Genomic DNA, 25,119 nt, shown 5'->3' on the forward strand with positions numbered 1-25,119 from the left:
TAAAAAAAGAAATATAAAGTCAATAAACAACTTGCCCAACTGATAGTTTTGGGAATACCTGAAATGTCAAGCTAGTGATTTACTATTAAATAACCCAGAGATCTTATAAACACAAATATTGAGTCTCCTTATTGCCACAATTGCATTGGGTATTTATTGATAAATTACCTACTGACTAAATCTCACAAAACAACACAATCTAATCGTTTTTAAAGCCCACTGTAAAGTCTTGGGCCTCCCCTCCGTTTCGGAAAATACGCACGTAGGCGGACTTGAAGCCAAACTTCCAAATGGCCATGTAGGGCAAGTAATAAGTCAGCACGTCGATCAGCCAGACGCGGAAGTTCAAGTACCATCGCACCAGGGCGTACCTGTGCAGATAGGTGACCAGGAACAGGCCGTAGCTGACGATGAATCGATTCCACCATCCCATGTCGTAGTAGTGCAGTCTCTGCTCGGGATCCTGCTGCACTCCGTTTTCATGATCGAAGCTATAGTACTCGTAGCCCTTCACGCAGGCCAGCCGCTTGGCGAAGAATATGTTGGCGTCCACTGAGAACATGGTGTTCATATGCCACAGTCCGTTGATCAGGGCCTCCGTCATCCGGTAGAAATCATCGCTGGTGTTCCCCAAAGCTGGTTCATAGACCTTTCGCATGACAATTTCCAAACGAGGCTTTGACTCCGCCCAGTTCTTGCCGCAGATGTTGTACTCGTCCTTGATGCCCAGCAGATGGCCCAGCACACGCCACATGTGCGAGGTGGCCTCCAGAAAATCCTGATCATTCAACTGTATGCGATGTGCACCCATCGTTATGAAGCCGATGAATCCGAACTGGGTCAGGGCCAAGTCCTTCTGGGTGATCTGCCCAGCTCCTTGGCGGGCACAGGCGTGACTGGAGCGGCTGTGTGCCCGCCGGACAGCCGCAATACTGGTCCAAAACCTGCTCGCCCGGTCCGCAATGTTGTGGTTGTACCAGGTTTGCGTGTGGAAAATAGTGCGCACATAGCGGCGGTAGGCGGTGAACGCTGTCGAGGATTGGCGGGTGCACGAGAGCACTCGGAGAATCGAGGGAACAGCTAGCACTGCAATCAGACCTGCCAGCATTCCGGCGTTCATCACAAAGCGATATTTGCTGAAGTAGCTCTGACCACTGCGGGGAAAAAAGGGAAGGGCAAACTAAATCATCAAGTAACAAATCAGTTATTTACATACAATGACGATAATAGTACTTAATTGAAGTTCAAATGGCTTGCTGTGGAAATCAAATAGCTTTAACTAAAAATGTTTTTTAATATTTCTGCCATTCAGATAAGTATTTTATTTGAAAATGGGATAGCAACTCAAGATATTTGAAATATTAAAGCTAGAAATCTTAATACGATGAAATGAGACCAAAACATAAATTTTTTGAGTTCATTCTAGACTTTCTTCGTTATTTTCTCATTGAATACATGATGCTTTAAACATTTTCAACCAAGTTAGGCAGTAACTTAAATAATATTTCCAAAATGTGTGGCTCCTTTTTTTTGCAAAGGTCTATCTAGGTTAAAGATAATATCTAAATAAATGTTATTAATTAAAATATTCACAAATAATTTAACGTAAGAAGAAGAACGGTTAATGTTAAATTAAATAATAAACACGCGAACAAAGATTTTATATGAATTTTAATAAATTAACTCGGAAGAACATATACTTAATAAAAAAGAATACAAAAATTAAACCTATATAAGGTATTTTCAACTATATGTTACGATATATTCATAAAAACAGCCATTGAAAAAAATAGCGAACAATGATCAATAACGAACAAAAGTAAGTTACTCCAAGCTCAAATATACTCCATTACGCAAGCATATGGTCGTTATCGCAATTATTCCTACTAGTATATGGTGTATTTGCAACCCATTAAACAATAAGACACGCAACTCACCGCCTAAATAGCTGCTCATCGTACCATGAAGGCAGCTCCAGATCCGCCCCACTGTCGCCCTCCTGGCTGCCATCCTTCAGCAAGTGCGCCAGGTAATCCTCGGGATCACTGAGGTCCAGGAGCTGCTCCACTTCCCTGGCTGGTTTATGCCCATCTTTGGAGTGCGACGCCGTCTGCATTTTCCCACTGTCCCCTGGAAAGTGGTGACCAAAGAAAACGAGCTTGAGGGCCAAATCCGGATTACACAAGTGAAAGAAAGAAGAGACAAACAAAATCGGTCGGCGTGCCAAGAGAGAAAGTTTCTTCTTCGACCCGCCTGCCATCCAATCAAATCCACTGTCCACTTACACGTTTCACGCTCTGTGGGGTCGGGGAATTCGGTTGAGCTGCTACTGTTCGATCCATCAACCTGCATGTCGGCTCTATTATTGCTTGTTAAACTATTTAGCGAATGCACTTGTTAAGCTCGTTATGTGCATAAACATTTTACACCCACTAAAGGAGACGTTGAATGTGATGCACTGCTGTTTGGGATCGGAGCAGTCAGAGAACTGAACTGCAACTGCCGCAGACACCCCAACCAATAGTCATCCTAAGCCGGCTATTGGCGCGTAAAGTGGCTTCAAAATATATAGCTGCAAATTCAGTAACAGCTTTATTTGTTTATGCAATTTAGTGGGACCGCAAGCGCAACCGTTAAATTATACCATTAGGCTTTGAAAAATACTTAAATATATACTAAATTACCAATATTACTATTATTTGACTTCTATACCCTTGTAGAAGGTATTAATAATTTCAATCAGTAGTCTGCAACGCAGTGCTTCACTTGCACTTGCACTTGCTTTAAAACCAAAAGAAAACACTAGCCAGTTAAGCCAAGGGAACGATTTTTTTGGATTCGGAGTTGACAAGACGGCACCATTTTGTAAGTTGACGTCTAATTTATCTTTTGATTTGTTTAATTACCATACCAACAAAAACCATACCAACAAAAAGATATAAAATACCAAAATACCGCTAAACATCGCAGTCACTGTTCACAACGTGATTTTTGAATCGTTATCGAATATGGCAGCCCTGCCAACAATCGTCTGTGTTGCATCTCTATCAGCGACGACGCGCTTGCAAAAAAAAAAAGTAAATTAGCCATTTCCCATTTTGCACTGACGTTACGCCGTTAAAAGTGTGAGTGTCCAGCAAGGAATTAACTTAATTGTTGCCGGTTCGATTCTCGGTCAAGTGTCCGTTGGGAAGGTTTTATTCCGGAGCGGGCTTCTTTAGTTTCCGTGCACACGTTTTGCCGCTTCGGCTTTTGTTGTTTTGGCGCCCGAATTTTTCGGCTGCCGACTTTTGACGCAGACTGAGAAATTGTGAGCCAAGAAGCCTCGAAATGGTGGATCGCAGCGATAATGGTAAGTCCAGTTGACAACTAACCATGCAGTGTGTAACCAGCATCCTTTAGCAGCGGAATCCTTCGACGACGCCGTCGAGGAGCGCGTGATCAATGAGGAGTACAAGATCTGGAAGAAGAACACGCCGTTCCTGTACGACCTGGTCATGACGCACGCCCTCGAGTGGCCTTCGCTGACCGCCCAGTGGCTGCCCGATGTGACCAAGCAGGACGGCAAGGACTACTCGGTGCACCGCCTCATCCTGGGCACACACACATCCGACGAGCAGAACCACCTGCTCATCGCCAGCGTTCAGCTGCCCAGCGAGGATGCCCAGTTCGATGGCTCCCACTACGACAACGAGAAGGGGGAGTTCGGCGGCTTCGGTTCGGTGTGTGGCAAGATCGAGATCGAGATTAAGATCAACCACGAGGGCGAGGTGAACCGGGCGCGTTACATGCCTCAGAACGCATGCGTGATCGCCACCAAGACGCCGTCCAGCGACGTCCTGGTCTTCGACTACACGAAACATCCCAGCAAGCCGGAGCCGTCCGGCGAATGCCAACCCGATCTGCGTCTCCGTGGGCATCAGAAGGAGGGCTACGGTCTCTCGTGGAATCCCAACCTCAATGGTGAGTGCGAAGCTGTACCCAATTTTCAAAAATATGTATTGTAGATTCATGGTTTTTAGAGGTATAAACACGATATGATGATTAAAATCATATGTCCCGTTACCCGATTGATTGTAGTTTACAATGCTTAGTTATGCGGATTACGCTTCAATTAACAAATCAACTTTGGGTACTAAAAAGAAAAAAATTCTTAGTTCTAAATATAATGATCATGGATATGGTAATCATATGTTGTATGTTACGAATTCACCTTGGCAGAATCTAAGATTTGAGTAACCTAGCAACATATGTATAATATCTAATTAATTAAGCATTAGTATTAAGCTTTCAAATATAAATTCTTTTCCATTTTTTGTATTTCCGTTTTATAATTATAATTTATACTATACAAAACAATTATTAATCATGATTCTTGTCTGCCGTTTGATCGTCTTTCGCAGGCTACTTGCTGTCTGCCTCCGATGATCACACCATCTGCTTGTGGGACATCAATGCCACGCCCAAGGAGCACCGTGTGATTGACGCCAAGAACATCTTCACCGGTCACACTGCCGTCGTCGAGGACGTGGCCTGGCATCTGCTCCACGAGTCTCTGTTCGGCTCGGTGGCTGACGACCAGAAGCTAATGATCTGGGACACGCGCAACAACAACACCTCAAAGCCCTCGCACACGGTGGACGCCCACACGGCCGAGGTCAACTGCTTGAGCTTCAATCCCTACTCGGAGTTCATTTTGGCCACCGGATCCGCCGACAAGACTGTGGCTCTTTGGGATCTGCGTAACCTTAAGCTGAAATTACATTCCTTCGAGTCGCACAAGGACGAGATCTTCCAGGTGCAGTGGTCGCCGCACAACGAGACCATCCTCGCATCCTCCGGCACCGACCGACGTCTGCATGTCTGGGATCTGTCGAAGATTGGAGAGGAGCAGAGCTCGGAGGATGCCGAAGACGGACCGCCCGAGCTGCTCTTCATCCATGGCGGCCACACGGCCAAGATTAGCGATTTCTCGTGGAACCCCAACGAGCCGTGGATCATCTGCTCCGTGTCCGAGGACAACATTATGCAGGTGTGGCAGATGGCCGAGAATGTCTACAACGACGAGGAGCCAGAGATTCCCGCCTCCGAGTTGGAAACCAATACCGCTTAAAGCATCTGTTCCGTCTCCTCTTTCATACCCCGAAAAGCAACTGCAACTAAAAACGATTATGTTTGGCCGTGCCCGATCCAGCTATCCAGTCGAAATGGAAATGGGTACTCATTTTAATTTATATATATTTACATATTTTTAAAAAGTAATTAAGCTCTCATTTGTCAGCAGAACGTACGATCTACGAATCTTTAATTAAAACGATTTAAAAAACCCAGTCTTAATTTTATTTTTATTGGAAGGCGTTCAACATCTTAAATCTTAATGGTGTCGATAGTAAAATATTAAATAATAGTCGCATTATTCACCACATTACACCACCATATATTTATGTTTCTTGCCAAAGACTTCTATATCTACACTGAGCGCCCTGACATCTTCTTTATGCCTCCTCGATGTGATCTTCCCGCTGATGATGTCCCCCTCCTTTACTGTTTGCGGCTGGTCAATGAAGAAAACCGTCTGCTTCCAATGGGTGGGCGTCGCACTTGGTGATGTGCTGAACATGACGGCAGAGGGCAGCTCGAAAAGCGTATCGAAATAGCCCACAAAGGCAGACAAGCGACCCGGTTTCGTGACCTTCAAGCTGAACTGATGGCTGAAGTTGGGATAGTTAAGATCGACAGTCATTATGTCGAAGTTGGCTATCTGTTCGGGATCCGTCAGCATAAACTCTGCGTCCACCACCTCCATGAGCGGCTCCTCTATGGAACGCTTCCGCAGATCACTCATATTAACACCGTACACATCAGACCAAAACTCCACCTGCTCCGCATAGAGGGTGTCGTTTCCATAACCCACCAGGCTGAGTGTGCAGCGACTGGGAAGGATTATGCCATTGGGATTAAGATGATGATCGCGGGCATAAATGATGCTGTCCAGCATGGACTCGTACAGCAGAAAGTAGCCCATCCACTCGGAAATAATGATATCGTACTTGGCCTCTGGCAGATCGGTGTCCTCCAGGCGTCCCTTGATCAGCTCCACATTTTCCACCTTGTTTTTCCTGGAGAAACTCTCTTAGATTAGACTTCTACAATATGGAAATGGATATTTACCTAATGATGTCCATGGCTGTGTACACGATGTCCGAGTTGTCTATGCCGACGACGCGGGCAGCACCCGCCTTGGAGGCAAAGATGGACAGAATTCCCGTGCCACAGCCCACATCAAGAACAGTCTTGCCTCGGACCACTGCCTCATTTTGGAGAAGGGACTCGCGATAGGTGCTGGTACGCACTTTGTCGCTCAGCATTTCGTGATGGATGCCAAAGTGGGAGTAGCTTTTGAAGTACTCATTGTCCAGGCTGGCATTGTTTCGGGGTACAGGATTGCTGGCAGCCTTGGGTTCCCCCTCACCATGCACCTTCTGCAGCAGCTCCTTGTAGTCCTTGCGCATGCGTTCCATGTCCTCGTTGGCCTGCTGCAGCAACTGGGATTGCTCTGCAATGCGCTGCTGCAGCTCCGGCACCGTGGCCTGGGCCGGAGTGGCCTCTGTCTTGAGCTCTTCATAGTCGTAGCACAGCCAGGGCTCATACTCCCCAGGCTTAAGGTACTTCTCGTCCTGCCACAGCGTCTGGTCAGCGGAGAGCAATTGCTCGGCCGTAATCTTGTTGGCTCTTATGTAGTTAATCAGCTTGATGAAGGAATACTGATCCATTAGGAATTTCCTCTGAAGCTGCAACAGATTCACCTTGTGCCGGACGTCCAGATGGTCAATGGCAGTCGATATATTCGGACTGGTCTCGGGGCAGAACAGACAGGTGGTAGGTTCCTCGCCCTCGTCCAGTGGTTCGTCATCGTCGATGTCATCGTACTCATCCTCGTCGGAGCTGGAATCGACGGGCTCCTCCTCCTTGGTTGTCTCTGTAATGGGATTATTAAATAACTTTATCTTCCTGGAGTTTACATCTTTGGCAGGCTCCAACCTTTCACATCGGTGTCTTTCATGCTCTTGCAGTCGAACAGTAAAATCGGTTGGTAATGTCCACAAATTTAAAAACGTTAACTAAATAACACACTTTTTGAGCGGCGCCAGCACGTGCAGAATTTCAAGATTTAAATCTCCTAACGCGTTAAGATAAATACTTCAACGCGCATTTTACAGGGTATTTTGAGGGATATCTGATAATAATTATGAAGTAAATGTTGCAAAGTTTTAATATATATTAAAATATATATTAGATTTATTAAAACTCATAAAATGAATTTTGCAATGCAACTCTAGAGTGAAGCAAATAAATTTATTTTATGTGTTTTAAATAAATCTTTTTATTACAGGGTAATTAACTAACGTTATATATTCTTTTAAACATCGTAAATACTAAAACATACAGTATTTTTCCAAAGGCGTTAGGTACAGAATTTCAGCGGGCGCACTTGCATAATTCTGGTAGTAAATAAAAATATGTTGCAGGTATTTAACGATAATTTATTAAAGAAAATGCGAAATAAACGAAAAAATGTTGATTCATAGGCGTTGAAGACTCTCCGCTGGGCACAGCCAGTGCGGGCGCTATCCGCATTAACCACCAGTGCCGGCACACAACCAAATGTCTCACCCACGACACCTGCACCAGAGCCGGACAAACTCTACAGCAAACTGGAGATTGAGCTGCGTGGGATTGATCCTGCGGTTCTGAAGAGCTACACCTGGTTCGCCACCACGGCCGCCGACCATTTGGGCATTGAGAAGGGAAAATGGTAAGTGGGAGCGTCCGCCTTCCACAAGAGATCTCTAAACAACAAGTATACCTAATCCTCATGCAGTTGGTCTCCTCGCAAGGCGCACCACGAACGGATGACACTCCTGAAGTCGGTGCACATCTACAAGAAGCATCGCGTGCAGTACGAGGTGCGAACCCATTTCCGCTACATGAACTTCCACAAGCTGACGGGCTCCACGCTGGACACCTTTCTGGAGTACATCGAACGCAACCTGCCCGAGGGCGTAGCGCTGCAGGCTTCCAGGACGGAGCTGCAGCAGATCCCGGAGCATCTGCGCCAGCCGCCGGAGCAAGTGTAGCCAAGCCCAAAAGAACCGTAGCCCCTAGTTATTAATAGTTTCAGCAGGAGCTTGAGATTAGGCTGATAAAAACGTATAGTAAACTAACCCAATCCAGTAATCGGACGGAATCGGGGCCCCGCCCGCGATTAGCGAAGATAAGTGTTTGGCAAAATATTGAAATAAACATCGTATCTTGACACACACAATGGAATCCACTTGAAGAGTGAGCAAACAAAATCGGGGCGGGCTCGCGCTGGCTCCACAGTAGCTACTCAAAGCCGAACGGAAGCGAATCAATCAGCAGAATGCAGCGGGCACAACTCACTTCACAGGTCCTACTGGCTACGGCCATCCTCTACGCTTGTCTGGCGCCCGCTGCCTGCGTCTTCGAGTCACAGATCCTGGCGTTCCTCAATGAGTTCCGCATGCGCATGTGCCATCCCATTCCGAATCTGGGCCTGCCCGCCTTGGATCCTTTGAAACTGGGTCCGGCCGAGACAGCTCTGAACAATAAATACCTGGTGGAGTAAGCAAAAGGATGGGATCTGTCCGCAAAGAGGTACTAAACCCTTTAACTTTCAGTTTCACTGGGTCCATCGACAACTTCACGTTGCACGGGCTCTCCGATTTCGATGTCCCTGTCCTCACTTTGAACCCGGCGCCCGCACTAAAGAACACCATCAACGTCACCTTTCCACTTACCTACTTCGAGTCCTTGTACACCGCTAAGGGATCGCTGGCCTACATCGTCAACCTGGCCGGCGATGGCAATGCCGAGTAAGGAGTAACCTTCTGCGTCCAATTAAATATTTTCTGACTATTCCATACTTTTAGAACCTCCATCACAAACTTTTCGATCCTGATCTCTTTTCGATTGAGATCCGTGTCGCCCTTGGCCATATATTCTTTGCAAATTGAGCTGCATTTGGGCGATCTAAAGATCAACTTTGACAACCTGATGGAGGAGGAGCGGATCAATGAATTTATCCATGCTTTGGTCAACGAAATGGGCGTGGAACTGCTCGGAGACGTCTGGGACTATGGGCAGGGCACAGTAGTGTCCAAAGTGCAGACGGTGGGTTGACCATTTGGTTAGCAAAAATAGCTTGTTGACCTCCTCTACTTATTTTACAGGCTGTTAACAACTTTTTGGGCGAATTCACCCTTCAGGACATACTCCAAATCATAACTGGTGGAGGTGGCGGCGAGGAAAGTGCTCCCATATTTGATGGCGTCGAGCCCGACTGCAAACTTGAGGCAAGCTCAAGTAATTAAGACTGAAAATCTGATGAAATTCCACTACACTTATATAAGCCACTATTTAAATTTAGCTAAGAAATATAGAAATTTTAGATGACAATGGGCGATCTATGGACCGTTTGACGTTTCAGCCGGGTTTACTTATCAAAGTGATAGGGATATTTCGGCAACTACGTCCTCATTGAGCTATCAAAAGCACATTTGCATTCAAATGCGCCCGTTATCAGCTCAAGTATTCCCGATAGCGCGCTCGACAAAGGCTTTGGCTACCTACAAATACCGAATAATCGGTGTGGGGTCTCGATAAGCCTTATTTTTATAGCCGTTTATTGATTTATGGCTGGTTTGCCGGGCTATAAAATGCAGGAGTTCAGCTGCTATGTCCAGCAAAACAAGTTGTTTACAAGTACAAATTAGTGCAGTCCAATTCTTAACAACCAACAGTAAAACTTGGACATTTCGAAATCATTGAAATTATTTTTAAATCTATAGTTCTTTGCTATCTAAAGTTACGTACACATAAACCACTTGGGCATTTCCCCTGCGATAGAAGATACACCAGTCAAATCAAAAATCCATTGGGGAATGTACTTGAGGCCATCACGAATAGATTAAGCACCCCAAAAATGTTGATAGAAAATCGTAAGAACCAAAAATGTTGATACAAAATCGTAAAAACCTTCTATTCGAGTTGATAACTGGAAATAAATGTGATGTACTTAAGCTTATAGCTGCGGATCCCAGCCGGGGAATAGCATGCACAGATTGCTTGGCAGCGTGGCTTCGTTGATCAATCGCTCCACTTGAGCCTCCACATTCGAATCGTCAAGAGTTCCGGCCTCCCTGCCCTCCAGTTTGTTCTGCACCAGAAGCAGGGCACGCTGGGCAACCAAATTAACCGATTCTTGGCCTTAAGAAGAATTCAATTAAAATCTGAAATTAATGATTAACAAGAACTTGCACTCACTGGACTGCTGGGATGATTGGGTCGATGGCTTCTTTTTGAGGACACCCCAAATAAAGAGGGGATCATAGAGCAGAACCTCGAGTATGGTGATGAAGACCGACTTGTACCGGCGCAAGATGTGCATGGTGGCCTCACAGGACTTCGCAAAGACTCCTTTCGTGCCGCAGATGCCCATTGGGGCCACAAAGTCACGTGTCAGCCGGAAGGGAACGGTCTCCGGAGTCGTCTGGATCTTGCCCTGCTCGAAGGCAATACCTGAAAGATTAGCAAGTTAGAAATATCTTTGTTTAAAGCTGAAACACTCACCAAAATCAATGTGAATGACTTCGGCTGTCTGCTGATCTATGAGAATATTCTGTGTGTGCCGATCGCCTAATCCCAGGACATAGCCCACCATCGAGGTGGTGGCCACACTGTTTGTGTAAGCCAATCTCCGCTCGAACCACACGCCCGGAATGGGAAACTTCTCTAGCAAGAAGTAGTGGAAAACGGGTTTCAAATTTTCGCATATCTCTTTGTAGACTTCATATCGTTTCTCCTTCGACGACTTCAAATGGGACTGCAAATGTTGGAAACAAAACTGTTTATACATTCAAATCGTTACGTTTTGTGTGTATTATACCGCTGATAATTTGCGACAGCGATTATTATTCCAGTCGTTGGGACGATATCGCGCATGAGCTCCTCCTTTCCCTTCGACCACCAGATAATGACCCACTGGCGTTGAATTGGTGCACCACTCCAGGATGCCACTGCGCATGGACAGCGGCGTGACCTTATAGGTGCGCAGCTTGAGCTTGCGCTCGATGAACTCAGAGTCCTGCCGCAGCAGTTCGTTGACAATTCCGAATACCTGCTGCATCACGGCATCCTGGCGCAGATCGTCCTTTCCCTTGATCAATTGCGCCCGAGTCTGACCATCGGAGCAAAGGCACATCACTTTAACAGGCGCATTCAGTCCACCGCATTGTGTCATTTCGTTGTTCCACTTGACGATGCCTGTTGGGGATTTGGTTTTATTAAGGGGGTTAACTATCTACCTCTTGCTTTGCAACCTACTTGTTATAGAGTACTCCTTGCTGGGCAGGACGGGCAACTCAAGGGTTGGGCAGTGTACGGCGTTGAGATTCCGCCAGCGTCTCACTTTCTCGAACTGCTTTAAGCGTGCCGCATCCGAAACCGGCTGATGACTTTCCGTTTTGCCTTCGTTGGCAAATGTAATCAGCGCTGCAAGAAGGGTAATCAGAGTCCAAGTTAAAAAGAGAGAGAAATCATCTTAAACCTAATCCTTTTACCTGGCAGTAGCGATTCCAGCTGCCTGCTGCACTCCGCCGCCGTGGCATTCGTTTCACATATCTTGGCAATAATCTTGCGGGCAATGCCCGATCGCTCCGTATTGCTGTTCTCACCGTCCAGGTGGGCAAAGACAAGCGGATACAGCTGGTAGAATGTGTGATGCGGATGATCCTGGCCACAGCGCACCAGCAGCTCCATCAGTCCCTTCAGCAGGCTGCTATTTTTGGAGTTGAGGCGCGCCGTCAGTTGGTTGGCAGCACAAATGAACTTGTAACTGGGCACCGTGAGAATCTCCTCCTTGATGCTCTGCTGCAACTGCTCATTGGCGGCGTTGGTGAACCACAACGAGATGATGCGATAGATGGCGGCGCTGGAGAAGCCGCTGTCCAGACGACAGTAGGCCATGTGGTTGCGCACCGCCAGACACAGGTGCTCCGTCAGCTTCTCCTCGATGTGTTGCAACTGGCGTTCGTCCAAACTGGCGTACCGCTTCATCTGCATGGAGATGACCCGCCGATCTTGGTTCTCGCGCTGCGTCACCTTATCCGCCGTCTGGCGATTCTGCTCGATGATGTCCAGCAGCGTTTGGTACTCCTGCGAGTGGCGGTAATCGTACAGCTGCTGGTACTCTCGATCCGCATACTTGGCCATCGCCGCATAGGCAGCCGTCCGGTGGCGACTGGTGTACGCATCCAGCTGCTGCCACTCAAAGATGTCCGGATACTTCTCGGCCAGCGCCTTGCGGTGCAGTAAAAAATCATCGATCATCTTCATCGAGGCATTGAAGTTGTGGTGCTGCACCCAGCTGAAAGCCTTGGCATTGCAGTCCAGAAAGAACTCGCCCAGCATCCGCAGCGCCGGAATGCGTTGGACGCAGTAGAAAAACTCCTGATTGTAAGTCACATGCTCCAGGATGGCCTTGGCTATTTGATGATTGCCCATCTTCAGATTCACGTCGGCATCTTCCAGCAGTACGCTAATCTGAAATTGTCATATATTAGCAATTTCGAATGTGAAAAACAGAACTCGCCTACCTTTGTGAATTCCCTGATGTTGGGAAGCTCACGCAGCGTGGCAATATACTTGGCTGCCAGGTTTAAGTTGCCAGCCCGTTTGCACTCCCCGATTCCCTTCAGTAGGTACGTGTCCATGGGGTTCCTCTTGTAGAACTCCTGCATCCGACGACTCGCTCTCGTCCCCGACATCTTGAACAGAGCGATCTGGTGCGCAATCACGTACTCTTTGCAGGAAAAGTTGCCATACTTGAGCTCCAATTCCTTTTGCCATTTGCCAAACACTTGGGTCATCTGGAACGGAGCAATCTGAGTGCCAAATTGGATCTAGGGCGGAAAGAAACCTTTAATATGAGCCAAGTGGATGGAACACTCCTTTGAATGGATGGCACACCTGACAAAAGTCCTCGGCCTGCTGGAGAGAGCACAACCAGGTCAGGTACTTGTACACACTCTGCAGGCACTCCATGCTGATCTCCTGCAGAATGTCGCGCACACAGCTATAGGCCATGTCGATGGCCGACAGACTGTTCTCCTCCTCCCGCTGGCCGATGCTCCTGAGGGCCACGAAATGATGCCGCTTGAAATCCTGCTCCAAATTGAGTGAAGCCCTACCCCTCGACTGAACTTGCTGCTGCTGCTGCTGCTGCTTGGGATCAGACAGCGAATCCCACTGCCCCAGACGCCAGAGGATCTCGTAGTCGGGCTCCATGTTCTGGTGCTGCTGGAGTTTGGCAAAGGACCACAAACCATTTCCTTTCATGATATCCACGCACAGTTGACCACTGGCCCTGTCCAGGTGCTCCGATTCCAGTAGAATGGTGGACAGATTGCTGGACCGTCCAAGGAAATCCAAGCGAGAGCGCATGGGATTGACAAAGCCTGGGATGGCATCCACACAGCCAATGGACTCGTATGCCTGCAAAAGGATTTGTATTACTTGAATTTTCGTATTACAACAGCCTACCTTTTTCGCAGATGCTTGAAAGGATTCGTTTTCCAAGAGACTGGCGTTGTCTGCATTGGTTGCCGAGCAGGCCCAGAGCTCGAGGTACATAATACTTAGGAAATAAGCCTGGCAGTGATTGCTAGCCATAACCACATTGCTTAGATTGACGGGAATGCTCCTGAATAAATAAAAGCATATATTGCTCAATATCGATGGCTAGATGAATGTCTAATTCCCTTACCAATTATTAAAGATTCGTATGCATTCACAAATGTGCAGAAACCGCTTGATGGCTCTTTTGTTGTGAAAGATGCCATGAGAGTTCGGAGCCTTCGGGCAGGCGAAACCTTCGAAAAAGTAGTCCAGCATTTGGCACAGGCTCTCCAAATGATGGGGATGGTTCTCCAGCAGCAATTTAATAAACGGCTGCAGACAGGTCTTGGCAAAGGCAAAGGACCTGGCAGCCAGGTCATCGAATCCTTTCCAGCCGCACATTTCGAATACTTTTGAGACAAACAAGCACATCCAGGACTCGTAGTCCAAGTTTTGGGTGGCCTTAAATGCAGTCAACCAATCAATGCGGGGAATCTGCTTATTAGAACTAAGGAAATTCGATTTCGGTGACATGAGAACAAAGATGCGTAAGTTCTTGTATTGATCTAAAATAAAAACAAATCAGAATAAATAGAATATAACTTAAGATTATACATATATACTTGCCCAAAATATTCACAGCGGACTTGCTATTTGCCACCAGAATGGCTACGCACACAAGGGCCTCGTGAGTTTTGGGATCAAAATGAAATAATGATTTCTCCAGGAACTCACAGACAACACTCAAGAATACTTGCAAAGGTTCTTCTTCTGACTGCGATACAAAATTAAATTAGAGAGTGACTACAATTAGGTTTGAAAACTAACCTCCTCAAATGAGTCAAAATCAGTTTGAAAGTAATAGGAAATATTGGATAGCTTCAGCGGTCCAATTTGAGCCAGACACTTAAGGGCATCCAGACTGCTCTGCTTACTATGCGTATCTCGCGCCATTCGAATCAGCCTATTAATGACCTCAAATAAAAGCTTTTCGTGTTGCTGCAATTTGTCCTTATGCTCGGCAATCTGTTAGTAAAAGTCGTATATAATATTGAATGTTTATGAAATTCCGCTGAGGCATTTAAACTCACAAATTCCCTTAGATCACGCAATCGCTCGGCGGTGGGACTCTTTAGAAAAGAGCGCAGATAGTTGGCCACATCCGCCTTGTCTATGCTGGGCAAATTGGATTTGTACTCATCTCGCAAGGGTTTAAGAAACTCGCAATCTGTGGTCTCCTCCAGAAAGGAATTTAGATCGATTTGGTCCTTGTTTGACTCCAAGTTCTCCATTACGATTGCCCTGGCTTTTTCTTTTACTTCCCTCGACTCACAGACGAGTTGAAAACTGCACAGCAGCTTAGCAATCTCTCCAAAGTGATGTGAGAATTCTTTGTCGCCGAAGCTAGGTTTATTTAGTAAGAGTTCCAGGAAAGTTAAAACAGAAATTTGGACGCGGCTAAACTTGGCTGAAATAAGATTGCTTTTAATACAGTCATTGCTAATTTTCATAACTCACTGTGCTGCAGAAATCGAACCACAAAGAACCAAATATCACGAACAAAGTAAGAACACTGAACCACTTTTTGTTCATTTTCTTTGGCCGCGTCGTAAACAGCATCTGCCATTTCGCAATACAGAAAAAAACTACGCAAAGCCTGACTACAAAATGTGGCAGAGAAGCAATTGGCCTTTAAGCGCCCGAAAAGATCAATCAAAATGCGCGGCTTTTTGATTTGGAGCGTTGTCATGGACTGTAATCGACTGTGCCCCGTGGAACTTTTTTTAGGGTCCTAAAATGAACCAAACATGACATAGCACATTAGCTTAAAATGGTATCCCAAATACTTACAATATGCAAGTTGAGACATTTGAACATCGATTCTCCAGTAAGACTATACCAACTGCCAACTCCGATGCACGGCGTAAAAGAACCAATCAATCTTTTCATTTCCTGGGGATCGTGCAGCAGATTTATCACCCAGCTAAGGGTTTCCACATTGAGATCTACATCTGTGCCATTTAATTGCGAGTAAGTGAGGTTCTCCGCCAGCAGCTGATGATGATCTTTGAAGTCCTTGGCCTCGCTTTCGCTGCAGAAGCAGTTCTTCGGCAGTAAGAAAGATGCCACCATGGGAAGAGCCAGCTGGTGGAGCAAACATTATATATATATATATTATATATTTGTTTTGAAAAACCTATTATTTAGTCTTACATCTTCGCTGATTGTTTTGCCACAACGCTCTATATCCTCTGTTTTGCCGTACAGAAACGTATAAGCCATAATTTCGCTAGCATGAGCTGTGCGAAATTCATTCTTGCTTGCATAACACAGAAAATATGGAAATCTGATGAAGATAAATTATCAAAACAATGGCTTTGATTTGTTAAGTTAGCTCACTTGTAAATTGGCCAGCGCTGGCAGCTCCACTTGTGAAGCAGAACGCTGGCAAACGGACGAATAAGATCTCGCATTGATACTCCATGGCAGGGAACAATACTGTCCAGGAAAATAAACTCCGCTGGCATAAACACATATTAAAGTTAATCAAGTTATTAAGACTAAGACGCGACTCACATTCGGTTAGCCTGCGTAGGGCACAATGATGCAGTAACTCCTTCAAAGCCACCTCTTGGTGGAAAGAGCTGCGTACAAAGAAGGCAATCAGCATTTGAACCACTATCGCATTGCTGTTCTGAATAGCATCCTCATTGTTGTACTATATAGAAACATGTATCATGACTATCACACACATATCAAATCTAATGTATAGCTCACTGTTAGCTTATTGAACTCGATGCTGTCGTAAAGATCCTGGCAGAAATCCCAGTGGCTTTGCGAGTGCCCGATGGCATCGCTAGTCACACAGTTCGATTCAAGGAGAATGCTGAATGTGAAGAGTGTGGCAAAGCGCACCTCCAAAGTGGGCATGGTGATGAATTTCGCAGTGGACTTGCATATCACAGTAAAGTTTTCGAGCTGGTAAATGTCTGGGCATCGCTGAGCAATCAAACCCACGCAACGCACAATTTTGGCTGTTAAATGTGATGTGTAGGACTTTTTAAGGGCAATCCTAAGCAAAGAATTAAGGGCCATAAGCATATCATCCAAGTGATGCTCAATTTTGCATACGAAGTGGAAAATCGCTGGAAGGAATTAAGTTAATTAGGTTTTTGTTTGAAATAAGCACGAATCGCAGCTCACTAGGCATATGGTCAACGACGTTGTCGATCACATCCTGATCCTGATGATGGTGCTGGAAAACTGTCTTCAGTTTGTTCACTAACCAAGTTATGGATGCATTCGAAATGATCTTGCAGCTACACAACATCTAAAAATGGGTTTGGAAGTTACTTTTATAGTCATAGTTATCAGATGGTGATATACAAACCTTGGCGACGATGAGCACGTCTTGGGGATGCCAGCGCATCGTCACCTTCGAGATGTGCTCAAAGGTTTCATCCCGATGCGAGCTGCAAGCACACAGGCCCCCCAAAATGTTAAGGCACTGAGCCGTGATTGTTGTATGGTCCGCATTTTCAGATCTCTCCCTCTGCATGCCTAAAACGTTAAATTGTAGTCATATACATATATAGTATGCTTTGGTTTATAATTCTATTACAATGCAGTTTTAGCGCAGCGCCAACAAATTCCACCAACATTTCTATGGGCTGTTTCTCCAAATAGCTAAGTAGAACAGAATTCATTCTGAACACTTCAAGAACTTCGTTTTGTAGCCTCAAAATCTCGCGCAAATCGCTTTCATCCAACATCTCCGAACTGTTTGCCTTGTACTGGAACTAAGAGAAAGGCTTAAAAAAGCTTTAAATTATAAATTTTATGCAATATTACACCCACCTCGATGTGACTTAGATACAGACCAATTCTCTTGATCAAAGGACAGCCAGTTAAGTTCTCCGCATCGAACACTTTGTAGTGCAAAAGCCTCTCCATTGTGCAGGCCAATCTTAGTAGACTGTTTAGGTTCTTTAGAATTGCAGCGGGGCTGTTGTCCTTGGCAATCTGAAAGTTGAGGCCGCGCATGAGGCACTCGTAGTTGGTCTGAAACAAACAGTTCTTTGTTTCGCTTAGCAATTTGGCGATTGACACAAATGGAGCTGCATAGTCAGTATCTAGGCAAATCAACTGCTTGTTGTACTTGTAGGCCAACAGATTGCGTTCAATGGGAACCGCAAGAGTTGCTGGACACGAGATCTCTTGCACTTGCTGCTCGTCCAGAAAGTTAATGATACTGATGGCAAAGGTGTCTGCCTGTAGACGGGCATCTATACTGGCTATATTGTGTATCACCTGGGCGGCACTGTTTCGTTCCCCGCTGCCGTAAGCCCACGCTATGATGGGCTCTAGATCCGCGGAGGCCTTGTCCTGACCACACTCATCTGCATGAATAAATATCTCACGAATGGTGGCGAAGCATTCGTTGCGTTTCAGCAACTCATTGGAGGTGATGTTGTGCAGCAGGCTGGTGGCCATCTTCTGATTTAGTTTGTGATGTCTAATAAGCATTTGTAGCACCAATTGCTTCTCCTTGATCTCCTCGCTGTTGGTGGTGGTCTCCGATATCAAATGGTTTGCGATCTGACTCCACGTATCAAGCAGAAAGTCCTCCTTGATAGATTTCGACTGTAAAAGCTCCTTTTCCTTGGTAAGCAGGCTTCCTAAACACAAACGAAGATTCCGCAGGTTCTTGGCATTGCCGTAAATTTGCATTATTTCCGCCACTGTGCTCAGCGCCTGCTGATAGTTGGCCACGTTCAGAATGACACTGCTAAGTTGGAGCAGCTCTGCGAAGATGGCAAACCAGACATCATTGAATGTAGTTTCCTTTTTGTCGATTAGACCAAATATAGCATCCATTTTATCCGCAGGCTTCGGTACTTTTTTCGGTGCATCGCCATCCACATTTTCATCGGGTTTTTTCGACTCCAAGTCCCACAAAACCTAAATATTTAAAAGGTGATTACACATTCTAGTTAATACAGCATTCAGCTTACAATATAAATGACCAAAGCAGACATCTTGATAAAGGGCTCTGAGAATTTGTCGTTGCTCAGTTGTGAGGTCTTGTAACGGGCCAAAGAGTTCTTGCGAATCTCCACGTTGACGATGCTTTTCAGTCGCAATAGCGTTTGCGGCCACTTCTCGTGCAGGGCCACTCCGAGGGTATTAAAATCACACTTGTCCAGCTTGGGATACAGAGAATGCAGCGACTTTGTGATGCACTGGAAGAAGAGGTTTCTGGTGTCGTCGCGAAACACATCCTCTTCGTGAAAGTCGCACAGTTTGGGCAGGATCTCTTGCATGTGGATGCTTAACTGGTGATGGTAGTTAACAGAGAGCTACGAAAACATGGAGATAAATTAAGAACAATCTAAAGAACTTTTTCCTGTCTCACCTCTGTGACAAAAATTAAATAAAGACGAACTATCTCCAGTTTTCTGGCTCCATTCGCGAGTTGTGCAAAGCTCTTTAGCTCTGGAAGGTATTCAACTAGATCGGCGTGCAACTGGACCCGGTCCTTTGCCAAGGTGACCGTCTTGGTGATGCATTTCAGTATCCTAGTGCGCAGGACCTCGTTCTTCTCCACATTGACCTCGAACAAGTAGGAAAGGATGCCTGAAAAACGTAACTTAGCTCAAAAGTCTGGTTGCAAAAACAAGAAATTCCTTACGGCTGTACTCGTTAATCTTTAGTTCGCGGACATAGGTTGCCGAGGTGTAAATGCCCCTGTCCAGAAAGCTGATGATGCGGTCGCCAAAGTACTTAACCACCACTCGCATCTTGATGCCCTCCTCGAATGCATTGAATATACTCGTCTTGGCCAGAAAGTGTCCATTTCCGGTGGTCTGCAAGCCAGCTGTTAAACACATTTTAGCTATGCAAACATTCAAAGTGCTTAGGGGTTACCTTCCAAGTTAAATTTGATGATCTTCTCGAGGACATTTTCGTATAAATAGTTTTTTCCCGCCAATGTCTTGAAGGACTTCTCGTTGGCATCTTCCAAGTTTCCAGCGTGCTGTTAGTGGGGGAACAGTTAGCATCAGATGGTGACATATTTGGTGATTATGCTTTAAATACCTTAATGAGAGCCTCCTTGGATACTTCGAAGAGTGCGGGCCACGACAAGTCGCAGTTCTTGCTTTGAAATAAGGCAACAAGTTCATCCCGGCAGTTGGAGAGCTTTTCGTCCAGCTGTTCGATGCCCTTGCTCCGGCTCGCCGGCTTTCCCGACTGAATCTCGCCGACGATGCGCTGAATTTCGTTAAGCAGTCCATTCATCCTGGCAATCGGACATCACTTGTTATGGCTGGAATCTTAATTATAGCAAGGATTTGTTCCACTAAACAAAAATAAACTAATCTCTTAAATTGTACTTAGTGTGACCACAGCCAGAGCGCCAAAAAATATTGCGTGTCAATTAGAATTTTTTCACAACTCATTGCCAGCGTTGCCACTTTCCTTTTGTTAGCAATGACATGAACCATTCAATAAGCTGAGTTACCCTCCACTACTATAGGCTTATTGGACAGGGATATTTTATTTGGAAGTCGAGATAAATTGTTTGAATGCTCGAGCGAGGTTTTAAATGTCTGACTTCAATAATGAAAAGAATATTTTATTTACAAAATAGAGCCAGCAAGCACTTGGCCCTTTTCTTAATTTTTAAAATAGTGTTCAAAGAAACACCTAGGCTTAACCAATTTTAATCCTAAAATTATGATTTTTCATTGCATATAACAAATGAATACAAAGTTTTAGTTTAACTTATAATAAAAAGAATCCAATATGTACAAGCCATATTGTCTTTGTTAACGGTGTAAGACAAAACCTTTGTAAAAATACACTCAAACGGTTTTCGGCTTATCCGAATTTGGGAGATGCTCCTCATTTGCTAAGGTAACGTAGTGTAAGCAGTTGTATAATCTTTTTGTAAGCTAAACGATAATGCAACTAGTCTGAAAAGGCCATTATCCCCAAAAACTCCACCACACAAAATATTTTGAATGCTATTTTCGCTCGATGCGCAACGGTCACACCGCCATGTATCTATAAAAGGCCGCCGCACATTTATAAGGGTGTATTTGTAAAAAAACGCCAGCCAGTTTGATCGAAGGTGCTCGGCAGATTTAAAGTGAAGTAGCAATTAAACGGTTATATTTTAGTACGTTCTAAGAAACAACACACAAGGTAAGTGCTTATTACTGTTTACTTATTTGTTATAAAAAGTGATTTTCAATTCTATTAAATTAACTAGAGAAAAGTTTAGAGCTTAGCCACGTGTTTTTTTATATAGTCGCCTAAGTGTTTGTTTTACTATTTAATCAATACTTGCATACTAAAAGAAACTTCTCGAACTTACGACCTCAAATGACTCACGCACACACACATGTATACTTGCATCAGCACGTTTATAAGTTTTTCTTCCAAAAACGAACAGTAATTAGCAAATGAAAATTCTAGAAACAAGACAGAAAAACTGACTAATTGCATATTAATAGTAAAAACGTGATTACGCCTATCTGGAATATTCCACTGGAAAATGTGCCGCCTTAAAAACTCACACTGCAGCAAATGACGCCTTGTATCTGTGTGTGTGTGTGTGTGTGTGTGTAGAGAAAACTTGCGTCATCCAATGCGGGGTCTTGACATTGCGCTTGCTGCTTATATTTTGTGTTCCGAATAAATCAATGTCCAAATTACTCATCGTAATTGCTAATTTATTGCAAGTGTCACTGCGCTTTTGCTGGAATATTCCAGTGAGAAAATGTGCGGCTTCCCTCACGCACACAGGCACCAGCATATATGAATGCTCATTTTTAATATCATTCCCACATAACAATTCAGAAAGATGCTAGGTTCCCACCCAGACATAATTAAGATAAACATGGGTTTATTAATAGTTCTAACGGCCATAAATTTATACTTTATGCGGGTTTTTGAATTATATTTAGCTAGAAAACACGTTGCCAACCGGCATCCAAAGTACGAGCACGTGTGTTAGTGAGCGGGTAAAACTAATACACACGAAACTGTTTTCAACGCAATAGTCGTCTCTTTCTCGCGCGTTGCACGAATCACCCTCCAAAATGACCTGGCAGCGTGGTTTCTTGACTGTGTGCGTGCGCGTGTGTTTGCGTTTGCGTTTTTAGCATTCCAGAATTTTCGTCTTTGTCCATGCGGTTTCTTTTTGTTTTTTTTTTTTCTTTGCGCATTTCGCACAAAAACGAAGGCAGCAGCTGCGTCGGCCGCCATTTATAACTCTCTCCTAACCGATCTGGCATTGATCTTGCCGTTTTAATAAATAAAAAACTTCCGATCGCTGGCACATTATTAGTCACAGCTCGTGGTTCGCCAATTTCGGCAACCCGTTTGAGATAAACATACGGCATAAATGGTAACGTTAACAACGAAATGCTGGCTGTAAATGGCGAAATAAGATGGCGGTTTTACAAGGAAACACAAAATGTGTTCTACTTTGCCTTGGTCGTTATGAAAACGCATTTAACAACCCCTAACTACACAGAAGGTTTCTACACCACTTCTTTTCTTAGTTATGATATGATTATTATGAAATTATTATTTTCATATCCACAAAATTTTAGTATTAGCAATGCACTTGAATAAATTTAATATATACATATATTAATTATAATTACTACTTCTCTAAGCCATAATTGGGCAGTGCATTCACCTAATCCAAAAATTATTAGTAAACGTTATTTAGATAATCCAACAAAAAGTTTTGATTAAAAATTCCTTTTTCATTTATTTTTAATTTAGATTAATTTTGTTTTTCTCTGTGCTTGTTATACAAAATTCATAACGCAGCTGTCGATGTGTTTTCTATCTATCGTGTTCAAAAAGCAGCTGACTCATTTTATTATCAGTTTTCCCCATGACAAATTTTTCATTTTATTGAGCTCAGTTTTTGTATTTTTTTTTTTTTTTTTATAAAAGTAAAAGAAAATTAAATAACTAAAAGTTCACTCCCGTTGTTTCCAGATGTCTAAAGCTCCTGCTGTTGGTATTGATTTGGGCACCACCTACTCGTGCGTGGGCGTGTTCCAGCATGGCAAGGTCGAGATCATCGCCAACGACCAGGGTAATCGTACCACTCCATCCTATGTTGCCTTCACCGATACGGAGCGTCTGATCGGCGACGCCGCCAAGAACCAGGTGGCGATGAACCCGACCCAGACGATCTTCGACGCCAAGCGCCTGATTGGCCGCAAGTTCGAGGACTCCGCTGTCCAGTCTGACATGAAGCACTGGCCCTTCGAGGTGGTCAGCGCTGACGGCAAGCCCAAGATCGAGGTGACCTACAAGGACGAGAAGAAGACCTTCTTCCCCGAGGAGATCTCCTCGATGGTGCTCACCAAGATGAAGGAGACCGCCGAGGCCTATCTGGGCAAGACTGTGACCAACGCTGTCATCACCGTGCCGGCCTACTTCAACGACTCGCAGCGTCAGGCGACCAAGGACGCCGGTACCATTGCCGGTCTGAATGTGCTGCGCATCATCAACGAGCCCACGGCCGCTGCCATCGCTTACGGTCTGGACAAGAAGGCCGTTGGAGAGCGCAACGTGCTCATCTTCGATCTGGGTGGCGGCACCTTCGATGTGTCCATCCTGTCGATCGATGATGGTATCTTCGAGGTCAAGTCCACTGCCGGAGACACCCATCTGGGAGGTGAGGATTTCGACAACCGTCTAGTCACCCACTTCGTGCAGGAGTTCAAGCGCAAGCACAAGAAGGATCTGACCACCAACAAGCGCGCCCTGCGTCGTCTGCGCACCGCCTGCGAGCGTGCAAAGCGTACCCTCTCCTCCTCCACCCAGGCCAGCATTGAGATCGACTCGCTGTTCGAGGGCACCGACTTCTACACCTCGATCACCCGTGCCCGTTTCGAGGAGCTGAACGCCGATCTGTTCCGCAGCACCATGGACCCCGTGGAGAAGGCTCTGCGCGACGCCAAGCTGGACAAGTCGGTCATCCACGACATTGTGCTGGTCGGTGGCTCCACCCGTATCCCCAAGGTGCAGCGCCTGCTGCAGGATCTGTTCAACGGCAAGGAGCTGAACAAGTCGATCAACCCCGATGAGGCTGTGGCCTACGGCGCTGCCGTCCAGGCCGCCATTCTGCACGGCGACAAGTCGCAGGAGGTGCAGGATCTGCTGCTGCTCGATGTGACCCCGCTGTCGCTGGGTATTGAGACCGCCGGCGGTGTGATGAGCGTGCTGATCAAGCGCAACACCACTATCCCCACCAAGCAGACCCAGACCTTCACCACCTACTCGGACAACCAGCCCGGAGTGCTCATCCAGGTGTACGAGGGCGAGCGTGCCATGACCAAGGACAACAACCTGCTCGGAAAGTTCGAGCTGTCGGGCATCCCCCCCGCACCCCGTGGCGTGCCCCAGATCGAGGTGACCTTCGATATCGATGCCAACGGCATCCTCAACGTGACTGCCCTGGAGCGTTCGACCAACAAGGAGAACAAGATCACCATCACCAACGACAAGGGCCGTCTCTCCAAGGAGGACATCGAGCGCATGGTCAACGAGGCCGAGAAGTACCGCAACGAGGATGAGAAGCAGAAGGAGACCATCGCCGCCAAGAACGGCCTCGAGTCGTACTGCTTCAACATGAAGGCCACCCTCGACGAGGACAACCTGAAGACCAAGATCGCCGACTCTGACCGCACCACCATCCTGGACAAGTGCAACGAGACCATCAAGTGGCTGGATGCCAACCAGCTGGCTGATAAGGAGGAGTACGAGCACCGCCAGAAGGAGCTGGAGGGTGTGTGCAACCCGATCATCACCAAGCTGTACCAGAGCGCCGGTGGTGCCCCTGGCGGTATGCCCGGTGGCATGCCCGGAGGCATGCCCGGAGCGGCTGGAGCCCCTGGCGCTGCCGGAGCCGGCGGTGCTGGCCCCACCATCGAGGAGGTCGACTAAACCATTCACTCACCCCCCACGCAACCATACAGTAACAGTTCTCCAAACTAGATACCAACCAAACAGTAGAAGAGTTGCTTAAACAATACTTGGATTCTAAATTAGAAACTCTCTAAACATCAAACAAAACTGAACACCCTCAAATATAATCGGGGGACGAATGACAACTGCTACTCCCGAGGTTCATTTATATAAATTATAATTTCATACTAGAACAAAACCAAACACACTGCTCCCTAATAATATATATTATATTATTGTCATCGATCGATCATCCAAACAATATTTGCTTGTACTTGAATTCAATAAATTAATTTGAGAATTGCAATTGCTGGTGTTTTATTATTGCATTATCTTATCTCGATAAAGCATGTGTGTCTATAAAAACATATTTAAATGGACGCAGACATGTGTGTGCTGTGGAGAAAAACACAAGAG

General features: G+C 45.7%; 7 protein-coding genes across 9 annotated transcripts; 4 read left to right on the forward strand and 3 right to left on the reverse strand.

Moving 5' to 3' along the window:
* Positions 1-118: 118 nt before the first annotated feature.
* Positions 119-2,619, reverse strand: LOC108135921. Of its 2 annotated transcripts, none has more exons than XM_017256868.2 (3): positions 2,286-2,619; positions 1,938-2,158; positions 119-1,154 (listed from the first exon to the last, which is right to left on the reverse strand). In XM_017256868.2, exons 1-3 carry the CDS (start codon positions 2,340-2,342, stop codon positions 200-202), a joined length of 1,233 nt encoding a protein of 410 aa, XP_017112357.1. In that variant the 5' UTR covers positions 2,343-2,619; the 3' UTR covers positions 119-199. The 2 variants fall into 2 exon arrangements, with proteins under 2 accessions (XP_017112357.1, XP_017112365.1); XM_017256876.2 differs by having other exon boundaries at positions 1,938-2,130; positions 2,286-2,618.
* A 401-nt stretch (positions 2,620-3,020) lies between these two features.
* Positions 3,021-5,330, forward strand: LOC108135509 (chromatin assembly factor 1 p55 subunit). 2 transcript variants are annotated; one of them, XM_017256264.2, is made up of 3 exons: positions 3,021-3,352; positions 3,406-3,963; positions 4,404-5,330. In XM_017256264.2, exons 1-3 carry the CDS (start codon positions 3,331-3,333, stop codon positions 5,111-5,113), a joined length of 1,290 nt encoding a protein of 429 aa, XP_017111753.1. In that variant the 5' UTR covers positions 3,021-3,330; the 3' UTR covers positions 5,114-5,330. The 2 variants fall into 2 exon arrangements, with proteins under 2 accessions (XP_017111753.1, XP_017111746.1); XM_017256257.2 differs by having other exon boundaries at positions 3,022-3,352; positions 3,403-3,963.
* On the reverse strand, positions 5,327-7,174 carry LOC108135498 (protein arginine N-methyltransferase 1). Its single transcript, XM_017256245.1, has 3 exons — positions 7,042-7,174; positions 6,172-6,979; positions 5,327-6,119 (listed from the first exon to the last, which is right to left on the reverse strand). Exons 1-3 carry the CDS (start codon positions 7,061-7,063, stop codon positions 5,426-5,428), a joined length of 1,524 nt encoding a protein of 507 aa, XP_017111734.1. The 5' UTR covers positions 7,064-7,174; the 3' UTR covers positions 5,327-5,425.
* Positions 7,175-7,453: 279 nt separating this feature from the next.
* LOC108135386 (28S ribosomal protein S10, mitochondrial) lies at positions 7,454-8,317 on the forward strand. Its single transcript, XM_017256087.2, has 3 exons — positions 7,454-7,529; positions 7,590-7,816; positions 7,883-8,317. The coding sequence occupies exons 1-3, from the start codon at positions 7,521-7,523 to the stop codon at positions 8,136-8,138; spliced, it is 492 nt and encodes a 163-aa protein (XP_017111576.1). The 5' UTR covers positions 7,454-7,520; the 3' UTR covers positions 8,139-8,317.
* A 90-nt stretch (positions 8,318-8,407) lies between these two features.
* LOC108135380 lies at positions 8,408-9,480 on the forward strand. Its single transcript, XM_017256075.2, has 4 exons — positions 8,408-8,646; positions 8,703-8,897; positions 8,955-9,195; positions 9,255-9,480. Exons 1-4 carry the CDS (start codon positions 8,426-8,428, stop codon positions 9,393-9,395), a joined length of 798 nt encoding a protein of 265 aa, XP_017111564.1. The 5' UTR covers positions 8,408-8,425; the 3' UTR covers positions 9,396-9,480.
* Positions 9,481-10,036: 556 nt separating this feature from the next.
* On the reverse strand, positions 10,037-20,101 carry LOC108135369 (serine/threonine-protein kinase ATM). The gene is made up of 28 exons (XM_041709255.1): positions 19,798-20,101; positions 19,627-19,735; positions 19,391-19,576; positions 19,115-19,335; positions 18,714-19,058; positions 17,557-18,660; positions 17,321-17,498; positions 17,090-17,259; positions 16,903-17,029; positions 16,477-16,844; positions 16,276-16,417; positions 16,099-16,219; positions 15,913-16,045; positions 15,550-15,843; positions 15,217-15,490; positions 14,790-15,166; positions 14,527-14,724; positions 14,326-14,473; positions 13,847-14,264; positions 13,624-13,783; positions 13,051-13,575; positions 12,678-12,983; positions 11,643-12,624; positions 11,407-11,574; positions 10,970-11,346; positions 10,654-10,906; positions 10,348-10,602; positions 10,037-10,290 (listed from the first exon to the last, which is right to left on the reverse strand). The coding sequence occupies exons 1-28, from the start codon at positions 19,996-19,998 to the stop codon at positions 10,106-10,108; spliced, it is 8,325 nt and encodes a 2,774-aa protein (XP_041565189.1). The 5' UTR covers positions 19,999-20,101; the 3' UTR covers positions 10,037-10,105.
* A 680-nt stretch (positions 20,102-20,781) lies between these two features.
* On the forward strand, positions 20,782-25,009 carry LOC108134833 (heat shock 70 kDa protein cognate 4). The gene is made up of 2 exons (XM_017255296.2): positions 20,782-20,907; positions 22,723-25,009. The coding sequence occupies exon 2, from the start codon at positions 22,723-22,725 to the stop codon at positions 24,679-24,681; it is 1,959 nt and encodes a 652-aa protein (XP_017110785.1). The 5' UTR covers positions 20,782-20,907; the 3' UTR covers positions 24,682-25,009.
* The last annotated feature ends 110 nt before the right edge of the window (positions 25,010-25,119 follow it).

This window comes from Drosophila elegans, unplaced genomic scaffold (assembly GCF_018152505.1).
Source record: "Drosophila elegans isolate 14027-0461.03 unplaced genomic scaffold, ASM1815250v1 contig_476, whole genome shotgun sequence".
In the NCBI taxonomy this organism is placed as follows: Eukaryota; Metazoa; Arthropoda; class Insecta; order Diptera; family Drosophilidae; genus Drosophila; species Drosophila elegans.